The 21,104-nt window shown below is 46.0% G+C and overlaps 1 protein-coding gene and 1 pseudogene across 1 annotated transcript; both read right to left on the bottom strand.

The window, feature by feature from the left end:
* Nucleotides 1-1,489: 1,489 nt before the first annotated feature.
* On the bottom strand, nt 1,490-1,784 carry LOC130210664 (histone H2A-like; annotated as a pseudogene).
* Nucleotides 1,785-8,693: 6,909 nt separating this feature from the next.
* On the bottom strand, nt 8,694-19,807 carry LOC130210943 (SPARC-related modular calcium-binding protein 1-like). Its single transcript, XM_056441483.1, has 11 exons — nt 19,723-19,807; nt 14,816-14,990; nt 14,304-14,537; nt 13,718-13,771; nt 13,500-13,547; nt 13,261-13,341; nt 12,786-12,978; nt 12,296-12,369; nt 12,055-12,148; nt 11,615-11,930; nt 8,694-9,465 (listed from the first exon to the last, which is right to left on the bottom strand). The coding sequence occupies exons 1-10, from the start codon at nt 19,798-19,800 to the stop codon at nt 11,618-11,620; spliced, it is 1,344 nt and encodes a 447-aa protein (XP_056297458.1). The 5' UTR covers nt 19,801-19,807; the 3' UTR covers nt 8,694-9,465; nt 11,615-11,617.
* Between the last annotated feature and the right edge of the window lie 1,297 nt (nt 19,808-21,104).

Genomic DNA, 21,104 nt, shown 5'->3' with positions numbered 1-21,104 from the left:
GTCGTCCACCGGCTGGATCTGCTGAGCCCGGAACATGGCGGCTTGTAGGGACAAGATTAATATTCTCTTGCCCATAACCAGTGCCAATCTGTCCTCAAGTGGAATGGCCTTGGAAACCGCTGTATGCCCTGGTGTATATTTGGAGGGATTTTCTCCTATCAACCGTGACCAATTATTTTCAACGGTTTCTACTTCGAACACGTCTACCTGTCTCTTGGACCCCATCCCGACGAGGCTGCTTAAAGACGTTTTGCCTTTAATTGGCGGCTCTCTATTAGATATTATCAATGTGTCTCTGCTAACAGGCCACGTGCCACACTCCTTCAAGGTGGCTGTTATTAAACCTCTCCTGAAGAAGCCCACTCTGGATCCAGAGGTATTGGCTAACTACAGACCGATCTCTAACCTCCCTTCCTCTCCAAGATCCTTGAGAAAGTGGTCGCAAATCAGTTGTGCGACTTTCTACATCATAATAGTTTATTTGAGAAATTTCAATCAGGATTTAGAAAACACCACAGCACCGAGACGGCACTGGTGAAAATTACAAATGACCTCTTAATGGCAGCAGATAAAGGACTCCTCTCTGTCCTGGTCTTGTTAGACCTTAGTGCTGCATTCGACACCATTGACCATGACATCCTGTTACAGAGACTGGAGCAGTCGATTGGCATTTCAGGCACGGCACTAATTTGGTTTAAATCCTATTTATCAGATCGATCTCAGTTTGTATTTGTAAACGATGACGCCTCGATAACCACCAACGTTAATCACGGAGTTCCACAAGGTTCTGTGCTTGGACCAATTTTATTTACCTTATACATGCTTCCTTTGGGCAATATTATCAGGAAACACTCCATAAACTTTCATTGTTATGCAGATGACACTCAACTATATTTATCGATAAAACCAGAGGAGAGCAACCAACTCTGTAAAATTCAAGCATGTCTTAAAGACATAAAAACATGGATGACCTGCAACTTCTTGATGTTAAACTCAGACAAAACCAAGTAATTTTAATCGGCCCTGAGCACCTCAGAGATCAATTATCTGGTGATGTGGATTCTGTAGACGGCATTGCCCTGGCATCCAACACCACTGTAAAGAATCTTGGCGTTATCTTTGATCGGGACTTGTCCTTTAACTCCCACGTAAAGCAAATCTCAAGGACTGCATTCTTTCATCTACGTAATATTTCAAAAATCAGGCATATCTTGTCTCAAAAAGATGCAGAAAAATTGGTTCACGCGTTCGTTACTTCGAGACTGGATTACTGCAACTCCTTATTAGCAGGCTGCTCTAATAAATCTCTTAGGTCCCTCCAGTTGATCCAGAATGCTGCAGCTCGTGTTCTCACTAAAACTAAGAAAAGAGATCACATCACTCCTGCACTAGCTGCTCTGCACTGGCTCCCAGTAAAATCAAGAATCACTTTTAAAATTCTTCTCTTAACCTACAAAGCCTTGATTGGAGGAAGCTTTTGTTGTTGTGTCTACTTCTTGGCGGCCTTCTCGGTCTTCTTGGGCAGCAGCACCGCCTGGATGTTGGGCAGCACGCCGCCCTGAGCGATGGTCACTCCGCCCAGCAGCTTGTTGAGCTCCTCGTCCAGCTGCAGGTGACGGGGATGATGCGTCTTCTTGTTGTCGCCAGGATCTCAGCGGTCAGATACTCCAGCACCGCCGCCAGTTCCTCAAGTGCCTGTGGACACGGGGAACTGGAGGCCGGCCCTGGAGGACCTGGTCTTGGCCTTCGCTCTGGTCTTACGGCTCCTTTCCACGTCCAGACATGTCGCAGCTGTTGGTCTCTCAGTCAACTCACAGAGAACAGAGGTTGTTTCAGTAGTGGCGTTTTGCTTTTGGACACTGGACCATAACTACTTTTTCGATAATTCTACTGTGGCTTTTGTTCACTTTGTCGTGAGTATCGGTGAGCCGCAGCATAACAATGACTGGGACCGCGCGTGCTCAGCTGATCGCGCTTCTGCCTGGAGACAGACCTGTGATCCCGCTGGAGCTACGGAGAAGGGCTCGCGGCTGCAGATCTGGCGTCAAGCGGAGGCTAAACGAGGAGATACAAACCCTCGGTACCGTCGATCATAACGGGAACGTGAGGTCTTTGGCGAATAAGACGGATGAGCTCGCTGGTAATGACCGAGAGGGTCTTCCGTGAGAGCAGTCTCTTGTGTTTCACTGAGACTATCCGGATCACAGCGCGTCTTTGCCCGGCTTCAGGACTGTTCGGGCTGACAGAGACGCTACACAGAGCGGTAAGAAGAGGCGGGATCGCTGTTTATGTGAATGAACGGTGGTGCCATCCGGACCATGTGTGCGTGAAGGGCGCTTCTGTAGCGAACATTGAACTGTTGGCCGTGGGGATGCGCCCGTACTATTTGCCGAGAGAGTTCACGTCCGCCATTTTGGTTGGCCATCAGCTGGCGCTGAGGAAGCTGTGGACACCATCCACTCCACTGTGTCTGCTCTGCTGAATCATCAGCCTGGAGCATTCATGGCTATCACTGGTGACTTTAACCACACCACATTGGAAAAAGCTCTGCCAACCTTCCATCAATACATAGACTGCCCAACAAGGAACAATAAAACTCTGGACTTGCTGTATGCTAATACTAAGGACGCATACAGCGCCACTGCCCTTCCCCCCCTCGGCAGGTCTGATCATGACCTGGTCCGGCTGACACCCAGGTATGTTCCTCTGGTGAAGAGGCTGTGACCACCAGGACTGTGAGGAGGTGGTCTCTGGAGGCTAACGACGCTCTACAGGACTGCTTCGAGTCAACGGACTGGGATGTGCTGTGTGGACAGGACATCAACAGTATGACCGACTGCATCACGGAATACATCAAGTTCTGTGAACACACCACCATCCCATCACGGACTGTGCGCTGCTTCCCCAACAACAAGCCCTGGATCACCAGGGACCTGAACATGAAAGCTGCTTTCAGGTCTGGAGACAGGATGAGCTGAGAAAGCCCAGCGCAACCTAAAGGTGAAGCTCAGGGAGGGCAAGGACTCCTACAGGAGGAAGCTGGAGGCCAAACTCCAGCTGAACAACACAAAGGAGGTGTGGACAGGAATGAAGCAGATTACTGGCTTCAAGGTGGGAGGGAGACAGCCAGGGGGCTCCCTGGAGAGGGCCAACGAGCTGAACTGTTTTTTCAATAGGTTCAGTTCACAGCCCTCCCGTCTCCTCCACACATCACACCTCCCAAACACCTCCTCCCCCTCTGTCCCCCCTGCTGTGCTGCACATCCACCGAGCCCTCAATAACAATGGGCTCCTCTACCCTCCCCTCTCCTCTCTGTGACGACTGACCAGGTGAGAAGACAGCTGGAGAAACTACACCAGCGCAGAGCTGAAGGTCCTGATGGCATCAGCCCCAGGGTCCTAAAGACCTGCGCCACCCAGCTGTCTGGTGTCCTGCAGCGCCTCTTCAACCTCAGCCTGAGGCTGGGCGAAGTCCCGTGCTGTGGAAGACGTCGTGCCTGGTCCCTGTCCCAAAGAAGTCAGCACCATCTGGCCTCAACGACTACCGACTCACCTCCCATGTGATGAAGGTGCTGGAGAGGCTGGTCTTGGCCCACCTCCGGCCGCAGGTGAAATCATCGTTGGACCCTCTGCAATTTGCTTACCAGCCTCATGTGGGAGTGGGCGACGCCATCATCTACCTGCTGCAACGAGCTCAGTCGCACCTGGATGGAACCGATGTCTCTGTGAGAGTCACTTTCTTTGACTTCTCCAGTGCATTTAACACCATCCAGCCGCTGCTGCTGAGTGAGAAGCCCACCATCTCCTGGATCACTGACTACCTCACAGGCAGACCACAGTTTGTCAGAATGGGCGTGTGCTGTCTGGAACGGTGGTCAGTGATGTAGGAACTGTTCTGTCTCCTTCCTCTTCACCCTGTACACCAGTGACTTCCAGTACAACACGGAGTCATGCCATCTGCAGAAGTACTCTGATGATTCTGCAGTGGTCGGGTGTATTAGGGATGGACGGGAGGAGGAGGACAGGGCAGTGGTGAGTGACTTTGTAAAGTGGGCCGATGAGAACCACCTGCGGCTGAACGTGGCCAAGACCAGAGAGATGGTGGTGGACTTCAGGAGGAAGGCGACAGCTCCTACACCTCTGAGTGTCCTGGGAGTGGACGTGGACATGGACTGAACTGGAAGGCCAACATCAACGCTGTGTACAAGAAGGGGAGGAGTCGACTCTTTTTCCTGAGGAAGCTTCGATCCTTCAACGTGTGCTGCAAGATGTTGGACTTGTTCTACCAGTCAGCTGTGGACAGTGTGCTGCTCTTTGACATTGGCTGCTGGGGAGCTGACACCAGCCGTCTTAACAAACTGGTTAGGAAGGCTGGCTCCATCATCGGCTGCCAGCTGGAGCACCTGGAACAGGTGGTGGAGAGGAGGACGTTGAAGAAACTGGTGTCCATATTGGACAACCCGGACCACCCTCTCCACCACCTCCTACAGGGACAGAGGAGTACTTTCTCCAGACGTCTCCTCACGCTCCGCTGCCACAAGGAGAGATACAGGAGAACATTCCTGCCGACGGCTATGAGGCTCTACAACAGTTCACCTCTTGCCAGATCACCCTAACCCTTCTTATATTTTGTGTTTTGGTTTTTTATTCTTGTGTGTTGCTGCTACTGACTCGACAAATTTCCCCTTGGGGATTAATAAAGTATATATCTATCTATCTATCTATCCATCATATCTTAAGGAGCTTGTCGTACCATATTGCCCCACTAGAGAGCTACGCTCACTAAATGCGGGACTACTTGTAGTTCCTAGAGTCTTAAAAAGTAGAATGGGAGCCAGAGCCTTTAGTTATCAAGCTCCTCTTTTATGGAACCAGCTTCCAATTTCAGTCCGGGAGGCAGACACAGTCACCTCGTTTAAGAGTAGACTTAAGACCTTCCTCTTTGACAGAGCTTATAGTTAGGGCTGAATCAGGTTTGCCCTGGTCCAGCCCTTGATATGCTGCTATAGGCTTATAGCTGCCGGGGACGTTTTAGGATGCACTGAGTACCTATCTCCTTTTTTCTCTCCTTAAGGATGAATTTTCATCTCTCAATCACACGTTACTAACTCTGCTTTCTCCCGAAGTCCTTTGACTTTCGTCTCATGGGGTCATCGGACCCTATGAGGCGCATAGATCTATCTGCCTGATGGATCGTCTGGGTCGTGGAATTCCTGCTCATGACTACGCCACTGTCCTGTTGAGACTCCGCCCACTCCTCCTCCCCACCGCCATCTGCCTGATGGATCGTGGAGGTCTCCATCGTGGAATATGCCTACTATGAACTATTCATACACTCTGTCATATTCATTGAATGTATTTTAACTCTAAATCTGTCCTTCTGTACACATTACATCTATTGCATCTGTCCATCCTGGAGAGGGATCCTCCTCTGTTGCTCTCCTCCAGGTTTCTTCCCTTTTTTTCCCCCTGAAGGGTTATTTGGGAGTTTTTCCTGGTCCGATGTGAGGTTTTGGGGCAGGGATGTCTATGTGTACAGATTGTAAAGCACTCCGAGACAAATTTGTAATTTGTGAAATTGGGCTATACAAATAAACTGAATTGAATTGAATTGTTGAGTAGACTTCCTGGAGGGCCCTCTCTCAGGCGCTGCTGCTGCCCGCTCAACTCCAACTCCCAGGTAGTTTGGTGCTCTGGTTCTGAGGAATCTAGCAGCACTGAAGCTGACGCACACGAGCACAACGCCCAACACAAGAAGCTGGCTGGAGCCCATTGTTGCAGACACAGAACTGGGGATGCAGATTCCTCCAGCACGGCCACTGCAGGCTCAAATAGGCAGTGGCTCCTCCCACTGACTCGTTAGCTTGATCGCTTTGCAGAGGTGTAGATATCACAGGTGCACAGGCATTACTAATTAGGACAGATCAATATATGTTTACAAGGGAAAAGAAACGACAAATCAATCAAGTGGTCAGAGTAACTAAGAACATGTATTCAAATTCTGTTAACATCTTGAGATATTTATTTAATGTTGTGCTATTTGTACTTCTATTCCATGACATATTGCACTAAGAGTAACTATAATAATAGTTAATGGTTACTTTACAGATTAAGTGGTTGTATGTATAATGGAATATCAAATTATCTTTTTAAATAAACTTACAACTACGGGATTTCTTTGACAATAAAAAATTTGTGAAAAATGTTATTTGCAGCAAAGGACAAGGTGACGTCTGTGTGACATGTAGGATGTCAGGTTGAAAAGAGTAGCATTTTCATACATCATGTTTTTTTGACATCTACAGTTAGTTTGTCACCAGTTCATGATTTCCAAAGGAAAATAATGTGTCGTTTTGTGATTTAAATATATATTTTGCAGCTCTAATTTTAGTGGGGACTCTAAATGATCGGATCAGTGAAGATTTGTACTGCCTGGTACCACAGAATGTGACCTGTCAATCACACCAACAGCACTCTGAGGCCTAAAGGCTGTTGTTCTTTAATTTAATTCATTTTGAATAGCTCTGTCCCGGGACCTCAAACGGTTCAAGAAAAAATTCCCCGAAAAATTCTTTTAATGCGGAGCGAAAAGGAAGCAACCTTTAGGAGAGCAACAGGGGAGGATCAACAGAAGTACAATAGATGTCATGTGTACAAAATAAATAACATGACAGAGTTACAACACATTCAAAGCACATGACAGACACTATTTACATAATGAGAGTAGCAGGCATGGTGAAAACGTTACGATTAACAAAATAAACAGCAACAGTCGATATAGTAGAATAATAATGATATTAAAAGCTGTAATGGTATTAGCAAAACTAATTACAATGCAACAATAAATAATAACAATGATGAAAGCAGGAGGTGTCGGGCCTGAGAGGAGAGAAAGCACAACGTCTCCGGAGAAGGAGCAGAGTTAGTAATGTGCATTAATGGCCTCTGGGTTTCGTTACATCGCTCCGCTGCCGGATGGATTCATCGCGGCTCCTCGGTGACAGAAGGAGGAACACATCCAGTAATCCAATAATATAAGTGCTTTATTTATAACTCTGTCGACTTTAAAAGCAGCTACAGGTGTGACCGCGTGTTCTCCCAGGATGGATGTCTTTGTGTGCTTCACGGCCTCTCTGTCAACAGACGTGTTCTCACGTGAGCTGAACGCAGCTTCCTGCAGGTTGTGATATCACACCACCGCACACACACTTCCATCTCCAGCGGTGCAAGGGAGCAGACTGTGTGAAGTCTAGCAGCTTGTTCCATCACACATACGTGTGACTTGATTCATCTCGTATCCAAGCTCACACTGATCTGCCCCTCTCTCTGTGTGTGTGTGTGTGTGTGTGTGTATGTGTTCTCAGCAGATAAGCAATTGTTCATGCTGCTTTAGTCAACATGTTTTTTTAAACTTTTTTTATTATAAATACTTTACTGTATGAAAATGGCAGTTATGGATTATACTGGATGAATTATAGCTTGATCCCAGTATGCAAATTTAACAACTGTGTGTGTGTGTGTGCGTGTGCGTGTGTGTACATGTGCTCCTACATGTGTTGAAATCCTTGGCAGATTGATGCCTGTATGTGACTCACATGGCCATTTCTTTGTTGTTCGTCATGGGCTCAGCAAACAAACACACACACACACACACGCACACACACACCATTAAAGTTTATTCATATTTTTTAAGGAACCAGCTCATCAATAATTCATATCAATATCACATCATTAACCCACCCCGTGTACCAGACCGGACCTTAATTTCACGAATAGTTTGTATTATTATACAATATGTACTCGTCTTTTCTCATGAGAGCCATCATCAGTATGAAGCGCTTTCTATTTGTTCTGCTGGTATTGTGTAGAAGTTCCACTGCAGCAGAGCGCCATCTGCTGGTCACAGATATACATCGGAGGTCGAGGTCAGCTGACGATGGATTTTGACTTTCAAGATGAAAGAGAAGAACAATAGTTGTTGCAACTTCACCGCGAGAGGCCAAAACACTGAATCTTTCATTTAAACTCTCTCGTATTTGTTTAGAAACGACAGAGTTTGACCTCTGGCCCATGGAGTTTTTGACCTTAACGAACAGGTTGCTCTGATGACGAGCTTTACATTTCTTCCTCTTACATTCATTTCACTCTGTAGTTTTGTTCTCAGCAGCTTTTTCATCGAGCCAGAAACCCCCGACACTTGATCCCTTGACCTGAGCAGGCTCAAGCCGTCAGATAAGCAGACGGCCGTCACTGTGACCAACATGGCTGTCCGCCGGGTGTCATTGTAGCTTTGTGTTGACAAAGCCCCCTGATCTCGATCTCTCTCTCTCTCTCTCTCACTCACTCACTCACTCACTCACTCTCTCACTCACTCACACCTCATGTCAGGGCCCTCAGGCTCAGTCTGGGCACCACAGAGGAAGAGAAATCGCGCTGAGGACACGCCTCCCTCCTGCTGCAGTTTGGACACTGTACATTTCCCATCCAATCACATATAGCCGCAGCGATCGACTCGGACAGCCGCTAATGCACCCTGGGTAATACTTGGCCGCTGCTCTTCGACCGCTTCCTGTTTATCCGTTGATTTGTTTACCGCGGGGCAACGAGTGCGGCGTTGTCCTTGGCAACCGGCCAGGCCTTCTCGTGAGACCGAAAGCCCAGAAGGACTTCATTCACTGATTACTGGCACACAAGCAATGACATCATCACTTTATTGTAATCACATTTACAAACGTCAGGGAATAGAGAACTGTAAACGACTCGGCCTTAAACCTAATGTGTACAACATTAATTAAACATGATCAAAATGTGCATCAAAATATGTTACATCAATATATTGGCAATATGTATATAAAATACGGGCCAGCAAAGTATATACAAAGCAGGGAGGAAAGTAGGAAGTAGGAAGTAGGGGGGAGGAAGGGAACACCAAAGGTAAGGATGTTTGTAAAGGGAACGTCACCAAGGGTGAAAGAAATAGATCAAGGAAAGGAGAGGAGGAAAGGGAAGGAACGATGGAAGGAAGGATTCAGGATCTAGTGAAGGAGGAAGGAATCAAAGGACTGAAGGAAAGGATTACTTTTAGCCCAAAGTGACCACTTGACCATCGGTTGCGTGGACGTTCTCCCTTCTCATCGGAACAGAGCTCACTCCGAGTCGCTGGAAAGACTTCTTTTGTTTCTGTCCCATTCAAAAGAAGTTTAAACAACAACTTTGTCTCAGTTTGGTGGAAGAGAGACGCTTGAATTCAGAAGGTGTCGAGGTAGGGATGACAAAACATCGCTCCATTGGCATTTTCATGGATTCATCAGATGAAGAGCGGCGCTTGTGTAACATAGCGAGCCTCGCCGCTTTCCCGCAATGCATCCTGGTCCCTTTTATCGGTGTCGATGAAAAGGATGCAAAGAGACGATGCCCTTGATGTTATGGACGAATGGATTGAACCGTGACCTCGTCACCAGGTCTTCTGTGGCAACGAAAGAGAGAGAAAATAAAAGATTAAAAACCAACAGTGGGGGGGCAAGCAAGTCCAAACCACGTCCTGTTGTCTCTAACTCAGCAGTGATGGCAGCCTCTCCTCCTCTCCTCTCCTCTCCTCTCCTCTCCTCTCCTCTCCTCTCCTCCTCTCCAGGTGTCACTGTCACGCCTCCACCGCTCGCCCTCTACTTCTCCTTTTTTCTCAGTCTCAGAATCATCGGCAGCTCCTCCGCCCTCTTTTCCTCCCCATCTATTCATCCGTTTCTCTCCCACCCTCATCCCCTCTGCTCGGCTGGACACCTCCACCTCACTGGGTGGCTGTGATGTCAAAAAGATGAACGGGAATGTTCTTCTGTTGAATTTAAATCACAAATATGTCCCTCATAATGTAGAATCATAAAACACTGCACTACATAGTACACTGTATATTTGTCTAACAATGACTTTTGCCATTTACATTATTATCTCGGATACGTTTTTTTAAATAATGACTATTTTAACGATGATAAAAAAACAGTATAATTCAGCCACCAAGGGTTTTATTTACATTTAAAATAGTTCTAACGACTTAAATGATCCTAACTTAAAGTATCTGACGTCCCCATAGTGTCACATGACAGGATGTAGAAGGCGTCCTCAGTGACGCTCCATCGCGACTGAACTGGGCTCTGAATGTGTCCTCTGGGTCCCTCTGCAGTGGACTCACTGGACTCACTGGACCCACTGGACTCACTGGACTCACTGGACTCACTGGACTCACTGGACTCAGTGGTTCCCCTGAAGGATTGAACTGGGATTTGTTCAGCTGATGTTCCAGCAGAGCGAGCGTGAGACTCACCTTGTGTTCCTGCCGTGAAGCGATAGAAGAGCTCACAGAGAGTTATAAACGCGAGGAGCGCTCCCTGTTCGATATCAGGTTGAAGCGTTGCACAGATGTTTTAATGCTAAAAGCATGAAAGACCATTCAGCCACGAAGAGCCCCTCAGACGTCTGACTGAACACCATCACGCTTTGGAAGCAGGAGATTCATAGATGATGTTGTAGCGGTGGCGTAAGTCAAAGGGATCTGTATGTGAAGGCACACTGTACGTTCTCTGTTTGAGCCACATATTTTGTTCTCTGTATGTCAACAGAAACGACATAAATTCATGTAGAAACAGACTCTTTGTCCGAGGCAGGTTGAACAGTGAGTTGGCACACACACACACACACACACAGTCATAATAACACTCTGACCCCCCCCCCCCCCCCCACACGCACACACACACACACACACACCTGTCATGGCCGTCTGCGGCGGCCTGATTGGTGAGCTCGTGTCACGGCTGAGCCGTGACCGATGGCTCGCTGACAAGCAGGGCCATTGAAACCGCGGCCGGGCGTCTGTTTTCATTTCATTAAAGTACATAAACACTCGGACAGCGCCGGGTGTAATTTGTCTGGCCGCCGCCCCCCTGACACGCTCCGCTCGCCTGGCATCGGGAAGCGGCAAGGAAGGTGTGTGTGTGTGTGGGGGCGGGGGGGGGGGAAGAAAAAAAGTAACACGTAGGTTATTAATAAATGTCATGTCTGAATATTTTGCTGATTTTGACCGAAAGCTGCAAAAGAGCTCCGAGTTGCTTGACGAGTAACTTTGTTGGAGCGATTCGAAAAGATATAATAAGATCCGATTCCTGTTGACTTTCATCTTGAAAAGGTATCCCCCGGCCTATAGAAAAGAGTTTATACGTCGATCGCACAATATGTACTGCATGTGGATCGTAAATGATACCAAATGAATAAATAGAAAGAAATCTCATTGAGATGTTTTTCCTGTTGCCAGGAGCAGCTTCTGCTCCGCTGGACGGGACTCTGGCTCCCTGTCGTCATGCCAGCTGGTGCACCTGCTGTGAATCAGCTTCACTGATTGGTTGGCTGGGAACTGGTGGCACGTGCACGCTGCTTTACGCGCCACCGATTTGTTTTACTCTTTTACACTGGAAACTTAAGGTGGCCGACCTGCCAGCTTGTATGTATCTTATTGTCAGTCGCTGACTTTGTGTCTTTACCGACGTCAAAAGGTCGCTTCAACAATTTGTTAAAGACGTGGAAAAACCCGGTGAGGTCGAGGTTTCCATCACGCCCCGGCCCCGACCCACCTTTCAGAGGCCCAGGCAGACCCTCAGCTCCTCCAGCGTCAGGCCTCGGTCTCCGTCTCCGTCGCAGTGCTGGGCGAACTTCTTGGCGCACCGCCGCGGCTTCAGCCTCCGTCGCAGGAACTGCCGGAGGGGTCGGGCCTCGCGTTCGCTCAGCGACCCGCTGGAGTCCGCGTCCAGACGGCCGAAGTGCCACCGCAGCGCCGCCTCCGGCCCGGAGAACTCCGCGGCCTCCAGAGTGGAGGAGGGGGACGGAGTGTTGGAGGGTGGAGAGGCAGAGCCGGAGGGAGGTGTGGAGGAAAGAGACGGGGAGGAAAACCTAAAGAGGGGAGAGGGCGAAGCATCCGTGCATGAGGTGACTGTGACCTGGGCTCCCCGAGGAGATCACAAGAGATCAATAACATCCACTACTTTCATCACCACACCGCAGAATTAAGACTTACTGGTGGAGACTCAGACTCCCAGCATGCTCTGCTTCCAGCTGCAGGGCTCTGACCAGACTCTGCAGGAAGTGCTTCCTACGCGCTCCGGGACACCCTGGGGGGGGGCATGAATTAATGTGGCATGAATTATTAATAAAGTAAACAGGACGACATTTGAAGATGCTTTCATAAAGAAAAAGTCTGAAACATTTTACAGAATTATTATTATAATTTTCTGATACGTATTTCTCTAATTTCTTACCAGGCAGAGGGTTTTTCCTGGGCTTCCTGTCTGAAGGCGCCTCCTCTGCCCCAGTGCACTCTGGGATGCGATTCCTGCATAGAAACAGATGATTTTAACTGACAATTAACCGACATTACAGTAGAACGAAGCCAAGCATATGTTCGCTTACTGCAGGAAAATGAAATAAATAAAAATAAAATAAATAAAAATAAAATACAAATTAAATAGATAAAACTTAAATTAAATAAATAAATACAAATTAAATAAGATTTTCTGAAAAGAGCAGGATCGAAAAGTAAAAACCAGATGAGGAAGTGAAATATATTAAACCTTGTATTGCATAATACTGAAAGGTGCATTTATAGCTAAATATAACAAACGGCTGAACAGCAACATCAACACGTCTTTAAAACAGGGCTTTTCTGCTAATGCTACATTAGTGGTGAATATATATTGTGCTTATATCCCAAAAAGCAAAGCAAGTGTATTATCCAGACTGATTGATTACCTCGTGGATGTGCCTGGCAGCGGCCTGCCACTGTCCACCCGGACACACCAACAGTAACCTGTGGCAGCGTGGCACTGCGCGGGGCTGTAGAGGCCGTCTGCAGTGCATTCTGGGACGAAGCGCTCCTCCTGCCAGGACGAGCTCAGGCGATAGAGCAGCGACGCCCGCTCGCGCTCGCACGTCTGAGGAGTGCCTGTGCAAACGCAATAATACTATATAGAGTATATTTGTGAGGAAATGTGGAGGCAATACACCCCCCTTCTTTTAACTGACATTTCAGAGAGGTGCCAGTTGTGTGTGTAATGTGTGAGTGTATATATTTTGTATTTCTCTTTCTGGGATTCATAAAGTATACGATATCACAAGTGCACCTCATAAAGGGTACACTGGGTGTATAAGCACAGCTACTAAAAGTGTTTTATGACTATGATTCCCTTATAAATCCTTTAAAAAACTGTCTCACACTGGCTCTTACCAGTGGGTCGTCTGACGGAGAAGTTCCCCCGAGGGTCGGAGTTCATCAGCATGGTCACCCAGAACGGGGGAGCGATCCGCTCTGTCGAAGAAGAGTTTAAAGGTATTTATGAAAAGATGTGCCAGTGAACTAAAACATGGATCATGTGATCAGCAGTATTATCTTCAAACAGTAATCTGAGGACAGTGGACAAGACAGCCGTGTCCGTATTGGAGAAGGTGTTTTTTTGTTGTCGTCACCTGTCGGTTTCCTGGGCTCCAACGTCGGTCCTGGTTCCCCAACTTCATCTGGAACAGAAGAAAATAGCGAAAGTGACACAAAAGATGCAGAGAGCGGAGGCAGTCTGGGCGCCCGGAGGAACATTCAGGTGTGCGTTCGAGTCCACGTCTCAAATGTGAAGAATAAACATGTCCGCAGAGAGAGAGACGTTGCCTCGTGGAGCAAAAGTCTTTCTCACCTTCATTTGGAGCGGAATCTGCATCGCCGGCCTGAGCCAACCTGGCGATGTGATCTGTTTGGAGAGAATTCAAGGGTCAAGGTTTTTTATTTGCCATTTGTGCCTAGACCAACAGTCCAGACATATTGGAATTGTTTTGCAGGGCTCTCCGAGTCAACAGAGGTACAAACACACTATAATAAGAAGAAGAACAAGAAGAAGAAGAAGAAGAAGAAGAAATATAAAAAACACACTGTAAATAAGGTGGTAGAATATACAGTATTCAGTACAGTTTAAAAAAAACATGTTATCAACATAAAAAAGGAGGCCGAGGTAAATAAATAGATAAATAGGCTCGTGCTGAGTGTTGTTCCTAGCTTGTGAAAAGAAAGAGGGGGAAGGGGACAGTTATGTGGGGATATTGCACAGATTGGAATATTGCACATTTTCTCAGATAAAACACATTTTTGAATAGTTGTGTTTTGCCATCAGTCTGACTGGCAGGGAAAGAAGCTGTTGAAAAAAACGTGTTCATGAATTCACGAGACGGAAGTGCTCGTTGGTTCCTTTCAATGTGCAGAACTCTGTTGAATAACGTATGTCTGACCGGTACAGTCGGGCATCAGGTGGAGGACCGAGGTCCCGCTGACGGGTTTGCCGTCGGGCATGGAGCACCAGCAGTACCGGGTCTGGTTGTGGCACTGCACTGGCAGGAAGTGGCCGTCCGCGCTGCACTCGGCCACGAAGGCGGCCGCCACCGGGCTGACGCGGCCGGCGCTGTGGAGGGCGGCGGCCTCCAGGGCCTGAGCCCGGGCCAGCTGGCACTTGGACTGACTCGGGTCTAAGAAGAAAGGGACATCAAGTCATTGAGTGTCCACAATGTCTCAGTCCTGGAGAGTAACTAAGTACATCTACTCAAGTACTTAGAGGGTAACTTAGGACTTGGGACACCTTTACCAGCTGCAACATTGAAGGGATGAACACGTTAATGCATTAATACGATATAATCCTTAAAATAAGCCATTTTGTTTCGCGAGAACTTCTACTTTGAGTCCTTTAAGTATCCTTTAAACGACTCCCACACTTGTGTTTGAATGACGCGGCGGCGAGTGTTGGTACCTGAGCAGTGCGCCCGCGGAGCGAGGCGGAGCCCCGTGTTGATGCACCGGGCCCTCTGGAACGCACACGGCGATTTATACAGGCGGCCGTTGCTGCCGCACATGGCTCGGTGGCGCCCCCTCTGGCAGTCCAGGACACAACCACGAGGCCACATGTTGTCGGCGATCAGGAAAGGCTGCAGCACACGGACACGGGTTCTGGAATAACTGATCCAGCCGGTAAGCAGCCGATGGAAACATGTTTTTTAATGTCGCATACGAGGAACTTTCATTATAAGGGTCGCAGAATCAGTAACTTCTTTTAAATCACTTCTTAAAACCCATTTTTATAGAGCAGCTTTTGAGTGATCCATTTAATTTTTTATTTTAAATATACTTGTAAATGTAATATTGGTTTCTTGCTGTTCCAATTGTTTGGCTTTGACTCTTTGTGGAGCACTTTGTAAACATTATTTTTAAAGGTGCTATAAAAATAAAGTTATTATTATTATTATTTTGGTGGTGCCTCTGGACAAAAGCAGTCGTGTTTTATTTGACAGGTACATCGATGACATTTGACCTTTGCATTGAACTAAGGCCAGAGGAGCAACAAGGAGCAAGGGTTCAGTGACAGTCACAGCTCAAAGGCTTTCAGTGTCACGACTGGAAACACGACTGAAGGAAGAAGAGAGGGAGAGAATGAGTGTGGCAGCTGTGGGGGTGGAGTCTCGCGGTGATTTAAATGACTCCCACATGCGCCTCTGGGTCACACACACTGCCCCCGACTACCAACTCTTCATCAGTACCTCTTTGTACATCACCCCCCCCCCCCCCCCCCACCCACCCCCCATGCATGTCTTACAGTGTTGACATCATTTAGTGGTGAATGAGACCTTTGTGCCTTCGTGTCCAAACATTGACGTACGAGATCGAACATTAAATATGTCTATGAATCAATTATTTGATCCGATGGGAAAAATAAACAAGAGACTATTCTTTGTTATTTATTGATTTTTAAAGTGTGATTATATGATGGTAGACTGGAGGGAGGAGTCCAGCTGCAGACTTCCTGTCTGTCAGGTAGAACTACAGCAACTACAATATCCTCAGTGTTAAAACAATTACCACCCGTGCTTTAGGGCCAATATAACTTAATAAATGGGTGCATGTGTGTGTGTGTGTGTGTGTGTGTGTGTGTGTGTGTGTGTGTGTGTGTGTGTGGGCGTTAGACAGAAACATATACCTTTAAATAGATTTACTTTTTAAAAAACTGTCATTCTCACGTGTTTTATATTTACTGCGATGTATATATAATATAACTGCAATGTTTAAATGTTTAATTGCAAGTCATCTTTACTTATATATACATATAAACTCATACATACATAGATACACATGTATACATATACACCCATATATTTTCTGCTGCTATTTAAGAAATTAAAATTAAACCAATATATGTATTTATAAAGCTGCACAGCTGTTACTCTAGAATATCTTTGCTTCTACTTCGAGAGAGAAAGGGGGACAGGAAGCCAGAACAAGCCAGAACAAGCCACCACTGTCTCCTCCTGCCTCTCACTTGCTTCTCGCTTTAGGAAAACGTCTCCAGAGCTTTTGGACACCAGTGAAAGGCCCAGTGACCCCCAGCGGGGGGGATCTCGACTCACTGCCTGTGAGAAGTGAATCGCTCGCTTGTGATCGTGACTCTCTCCATCAATCTGTGCAGCAGTTGAACCGACCATCACCTCGCTGAGTGTCGACGATGACACGCTACACATCTGGGCAGTGTGAGTATGTGCGAGTATAAACATCAGCTCCACTCATACGTCTGACTGCTGCTATCATACAGACTTAAAGTACTTTATAGTTCTTAATGTATACGTCGTCTAAATGTTCTTTGTTACCTTCGCATTGAAAATGCGGAAGGTAATGTTTTGAACGCTGTGTATTTGTATGCGTGTTATTCGCATAAGTCAAACAGTTTTAAACCGAATCTCATGGAATTTGGTGGGATGATTGGTTATTATCCGGGGACCATTTGATTCGATTTTGGAATCGATCGGGTCAAAGTCATGAAAGGTCAAAATCTTCTTTTTACCATAGCACGGTCAATTTGTATCCAATTGACATGCAACTAATGCCAAAAGGTTCATAATTCAATGCCCAATCTTGTGATATGTGAAGGTATGCGCTCTACCGAGTGCCCGTTCTAGTTGTTAGCTGTTTTGCACTTCATTACTTTATTAATATTATCACTACAATACACTTTGTGTTGGACAAGAGAGAAACGTACTTTCAGATCTTCTGTATGTTTGCACAAATGGAAGAAGTGACAATAAAGATGACTTTGAGCTCCTGATGTAAAATCAGATTATAATCTGTGTCTGTGCTGCACCTTCAAAAGGTCATTTTGTATCTTTTAACCCATTGACCTGCAAATGTCCTTTAATTACCCTGAACGTTACATGAACTGCAAGTCATTTCCAAAGCTCGCGCTCAGGTTTCACGTTGATTTCAAGCCTTTTTTTCTTTTAGAGCGACTGGGTTCAGTTCATGCATGTGGTCAGGAGACTCACCATGGGGCCACTGCTTTTATTTAAATGTTCCTGTAAAACGAAAGAACGTCTTTTATGGCTTTGTGAAACAAAAAGCAGCTACCTGGATGTAACTCCAGTTCTACGAGTATGGGCGTCGCCCTCTAACGAGCTTCGCTAAACCTCTTGAGGCTCCGCCCTCGGCACCTGAGAAGAGAGATTTTCTCGTTCAACCCATCTTCTGAGCAGGTTGAATGTGTGCCCAGACCAAACCTCAACCATCAGATTAAAAAACAGCCACAGGAATGTTGCCGTCGACAGCTCAGAAAACACTCTAATTGGTCGCTATAGAAGCCAATTAGGTTTGGCCTGTTTGGTTTGGAGGACTTACGGGATAAAATAACATTTACCCAAAAAGACCTGCTCCCAGCAGCATGAGACCAGAACACTTGAACTCAGAAATGGATGGAAAGTGAAGTTAAATCTTGACATTCCAGTCTAATTGAAAAAGAAAATAAGCAGATGCCTGAGTGTAAGCTAGAAAAAACCCCACAATTGATTAAAAATGATTGACAGTAATATAAGGTGAAAGCGTGCCTCATTAATTCTTTCGTATAGTTCATGTGATATGTTTAACATTATATGGTCTGTATGGTATTTTTCTTGTGGTCTTAAAGAGTGAAATATCGATCACTGATCTCTTTCCACATGGCATCTCCATAATGTTTCAGGTAATCGACCTTCTTAATTAAACTATGTTACCACATCTATGATATTTAAGAGTTTTCCGTACTTCTCCAAGCTTAAGTGCACCATGTACTGTGATGTTTGTTTAGTGTGCTGTTAAAACACACTGGAGGATTACTGGGGATTTTTTTCCTAGGAATTCCTTAATTTCTCTCACACACACCTGCCGAGTTTCCACTGAGTGGCTGGTTAAATATTTGCATGGCAGCAATGTGTGTGTGTGTGTGTGTGTGTGTATGGCTTGTCTCATACCACGCCGTCCTCCAGTGAGCGACACACACACACACACACACACAGTGTGCTTTAGGGTGAGGCGACTGATTGACAGTTCGCCGCCGCTACCAGAGTCATGTCGGTGTCTCTCCGTCACTCCTTTGCATTCAACTTCTTGGTTGTGAAAAAGCCAAAATGGCGACTTCTAAATTGCCAAATTCAAGGCTTCATAACAAAGTCATGATTACTACGCCCACTTCTTACGTACATGGGTACAACTGAAAGGTGGGGTGAGTCTCATCTTCATTCTGCTCTCCCTTGAGAAGGTTCCTGGTGCAAAGGGGGTCGGCTTTGCTTTCGTTGGCTTGACGCTGCTGCAGTCCCTTAGAACAATGGATCTTTTCAGGTTTACCTTGTTTCCATTTATTTAATACAAATCATTGACCTGTATTTTTTAGGTTTTCAGATGAAAGTTTCACAGCTTAAAATTTGTATAGAAAGGTTACATCTTTCTTTTTTTAAAGCAGATATTCTCAGTAAAAGTTGAATGCGTCAAAGAAAGCTCGTCGGAGAATCTGTTAATGGCAAATAAATAAAAGAGCTAAAGCCTAATGGTTAAAACCCTATAAAAATAAATGGTTTCATATATAAAATATTTTTTTAAATTGCTGCAACCAAATGAAGCCATGTTATTTGGGGGAGTCCCAGACAGCCCTGAGTTATTACAGGCCAATCGCTTCTAGAGGGTCTGAATACTTATGACCATGTGATCTTTCAGTTTTTCTCTTTTTTAATAAATTTGCAAAAATCTCTACATTTCAGTTATTTTCTGTCAAGATGGAGTGCCGAGTGTAAATTAATGAGAAATAAAATAAACTTTTTTGATTTTAGCAAGTGGCTGCAATGAAACAAAGAGTGAACATTTTAAAGGGCTCTGAATACTTTACGTACCCACTATCTGGAGAAATCAATCACAATTTAATTTCACCCAAAACCTTGATGTCGATATTATGTGACGATATTTAAGGGTTTCACTAATGTTACCAATTTTTCATCAGAACCGTAGATATGATGACTAAGTGAGTAAAGGCTAACAATAGTCTGGTAATTACAGAAATGACATCACTTAACTGTAATGAAAATCAGGGGAAGAAAATACTTATGACAAAATACTAAATATTACAAATACAAGATGCCACATTATCAATATGTTGATATAATGTGGACCCCTATTGTGTGCCTGCTGTAAACAACGTGCACACTTGTCAGGTTGATACAATGAAGACTACAAACAGTTGTTGGAGTCTTCTTGCCTGTCAACACACGTCAAGTAAACATATTCTCCTGTGTAGGCTGCACGAGGGCTTCCTAAAGTTCACAAAGGCAGAAGTTTCACACTCTCTCGCAGACAGAGTCGAGGTTCGGCTCCTACCGCAGTTCTGTCGGTCTGAACCGCCTCGGGCAGCAGGGCGACGAGCAGCGCGCGGCAGGCGAAGGTGAGCGCGAGCATCGTCCCCGCGCCGGGCGGACCGGAGGCGCAGCGGCCGCGCGCCCTCATGAGCTCGCCGGCGTCCCGATGCTTCAAAGCGCCTTTGTGCGCGCGGAGCGGCCCCGGCCAGTCCGGAGCGAGAGAGGATGAAGGTGAAGGTGAGGAGGAAGGGTCTAGGTCAAGGCCGACTTCGGCGTCACCGACCCGCTCATGTTGCCGTTTGGTGGTCTCGTGCTGCTAAAAGAAAAAGGTACTCCCGCGCGCGCAGATCAGACCCCTTTTCCAGAAGGTACTGCCCATTTCCGTTCCTCGTGCCCACATTCAGAATCTAAACCCCACCAGTTGAAACCTGCCACTCCCCTGCACATCCGTTACGTCATCACTTTAAACTTACATTACCAGGGTTCTCAAGTTTTGAAGACAGGCAAGCGTGAGATTTCCATCAGCACCCGATACAGCTGACCGTTGCGCGCGCCGGCATCGAGCCGAAAACAGTTGTTGAATCGAGCCTATTAATTAATCCCAATGCGCGCAGACCGGCGTCGGAGCTCTGCAGCGGAACAATCGATCGGCGTATTGAGCACCCCTGCATTCAAGCATTAAATAGCCGAGGTTTTTTCAGCGTGAGGAATTCGACGTGGCGGGAGTGCGTGAGATAAGACCGAAATGCGTGAGTCTCACGCTCAATGCGTGAGACTTGAGAGCCCTGCATTACACTATTTAAAGTACTTTTAACCTGGAAAAGGTGACAGGGGGGGTGAGGTGAGGACGGGTGGTTTTCTTTGACTTTCTTTCTTTTGTCTTTTTTTTTTGCACACGTTTTTAGAACCAGCCTCATACTAACCATTTTCTTAACCACACAAAGTCAAACAATATATAATAAAACAAAAGAACAAACAGTCTCCAAACTGACTCAGCTCAACCCTATAATGATAGTAAAATATATAATAATATTGTCATTCTATATACATTGTCATTAATATGGTTAATTTTTTTTTGCCTGAAACTTCCTCATCCTTTTTCTCCTGATGATCTTTCCTGAATCTACCTGAATCTGTTCTGTTCCTACCTGTTTGTCACGATATATTATTCATATTATTATATATATATATATACCGAAATAAATACAATACCAATACCAGAATATAATACCCATAAATAAAATAATTCTACCATAAATACGATTGTATATAATAAACATCTTGTATGGTTCACTTAAACCAACTTCACAACTCAACAACCAACTTTTTCATTAGTTAACAAATACCATTAATATATGAATGAAAATATGAATGAATGGTTCCATCATAGCATTGATGATAGAT

Source organism: Pseudoliparis swirei, chromosome 20 (assembly GCF_029220125.1).
Source record: "Pseudoliparis swirei isolate HS2019 ecotype Mariana Trench chromosome 20, NWPU_hadal_v1, whole genome shotgun sequence".
In the NCBI taxonomy this organism is placed as follows: domain Eukaryota; kingdom Metazoa; phylum Chordata; class Actinopteri; order Perciformes; family Liparidae; genus Pseudoliparis; species Pseudoliparis swirei.
This window is presented reverse-complemented; position numbering and strand designations above follow the sequence as displayed.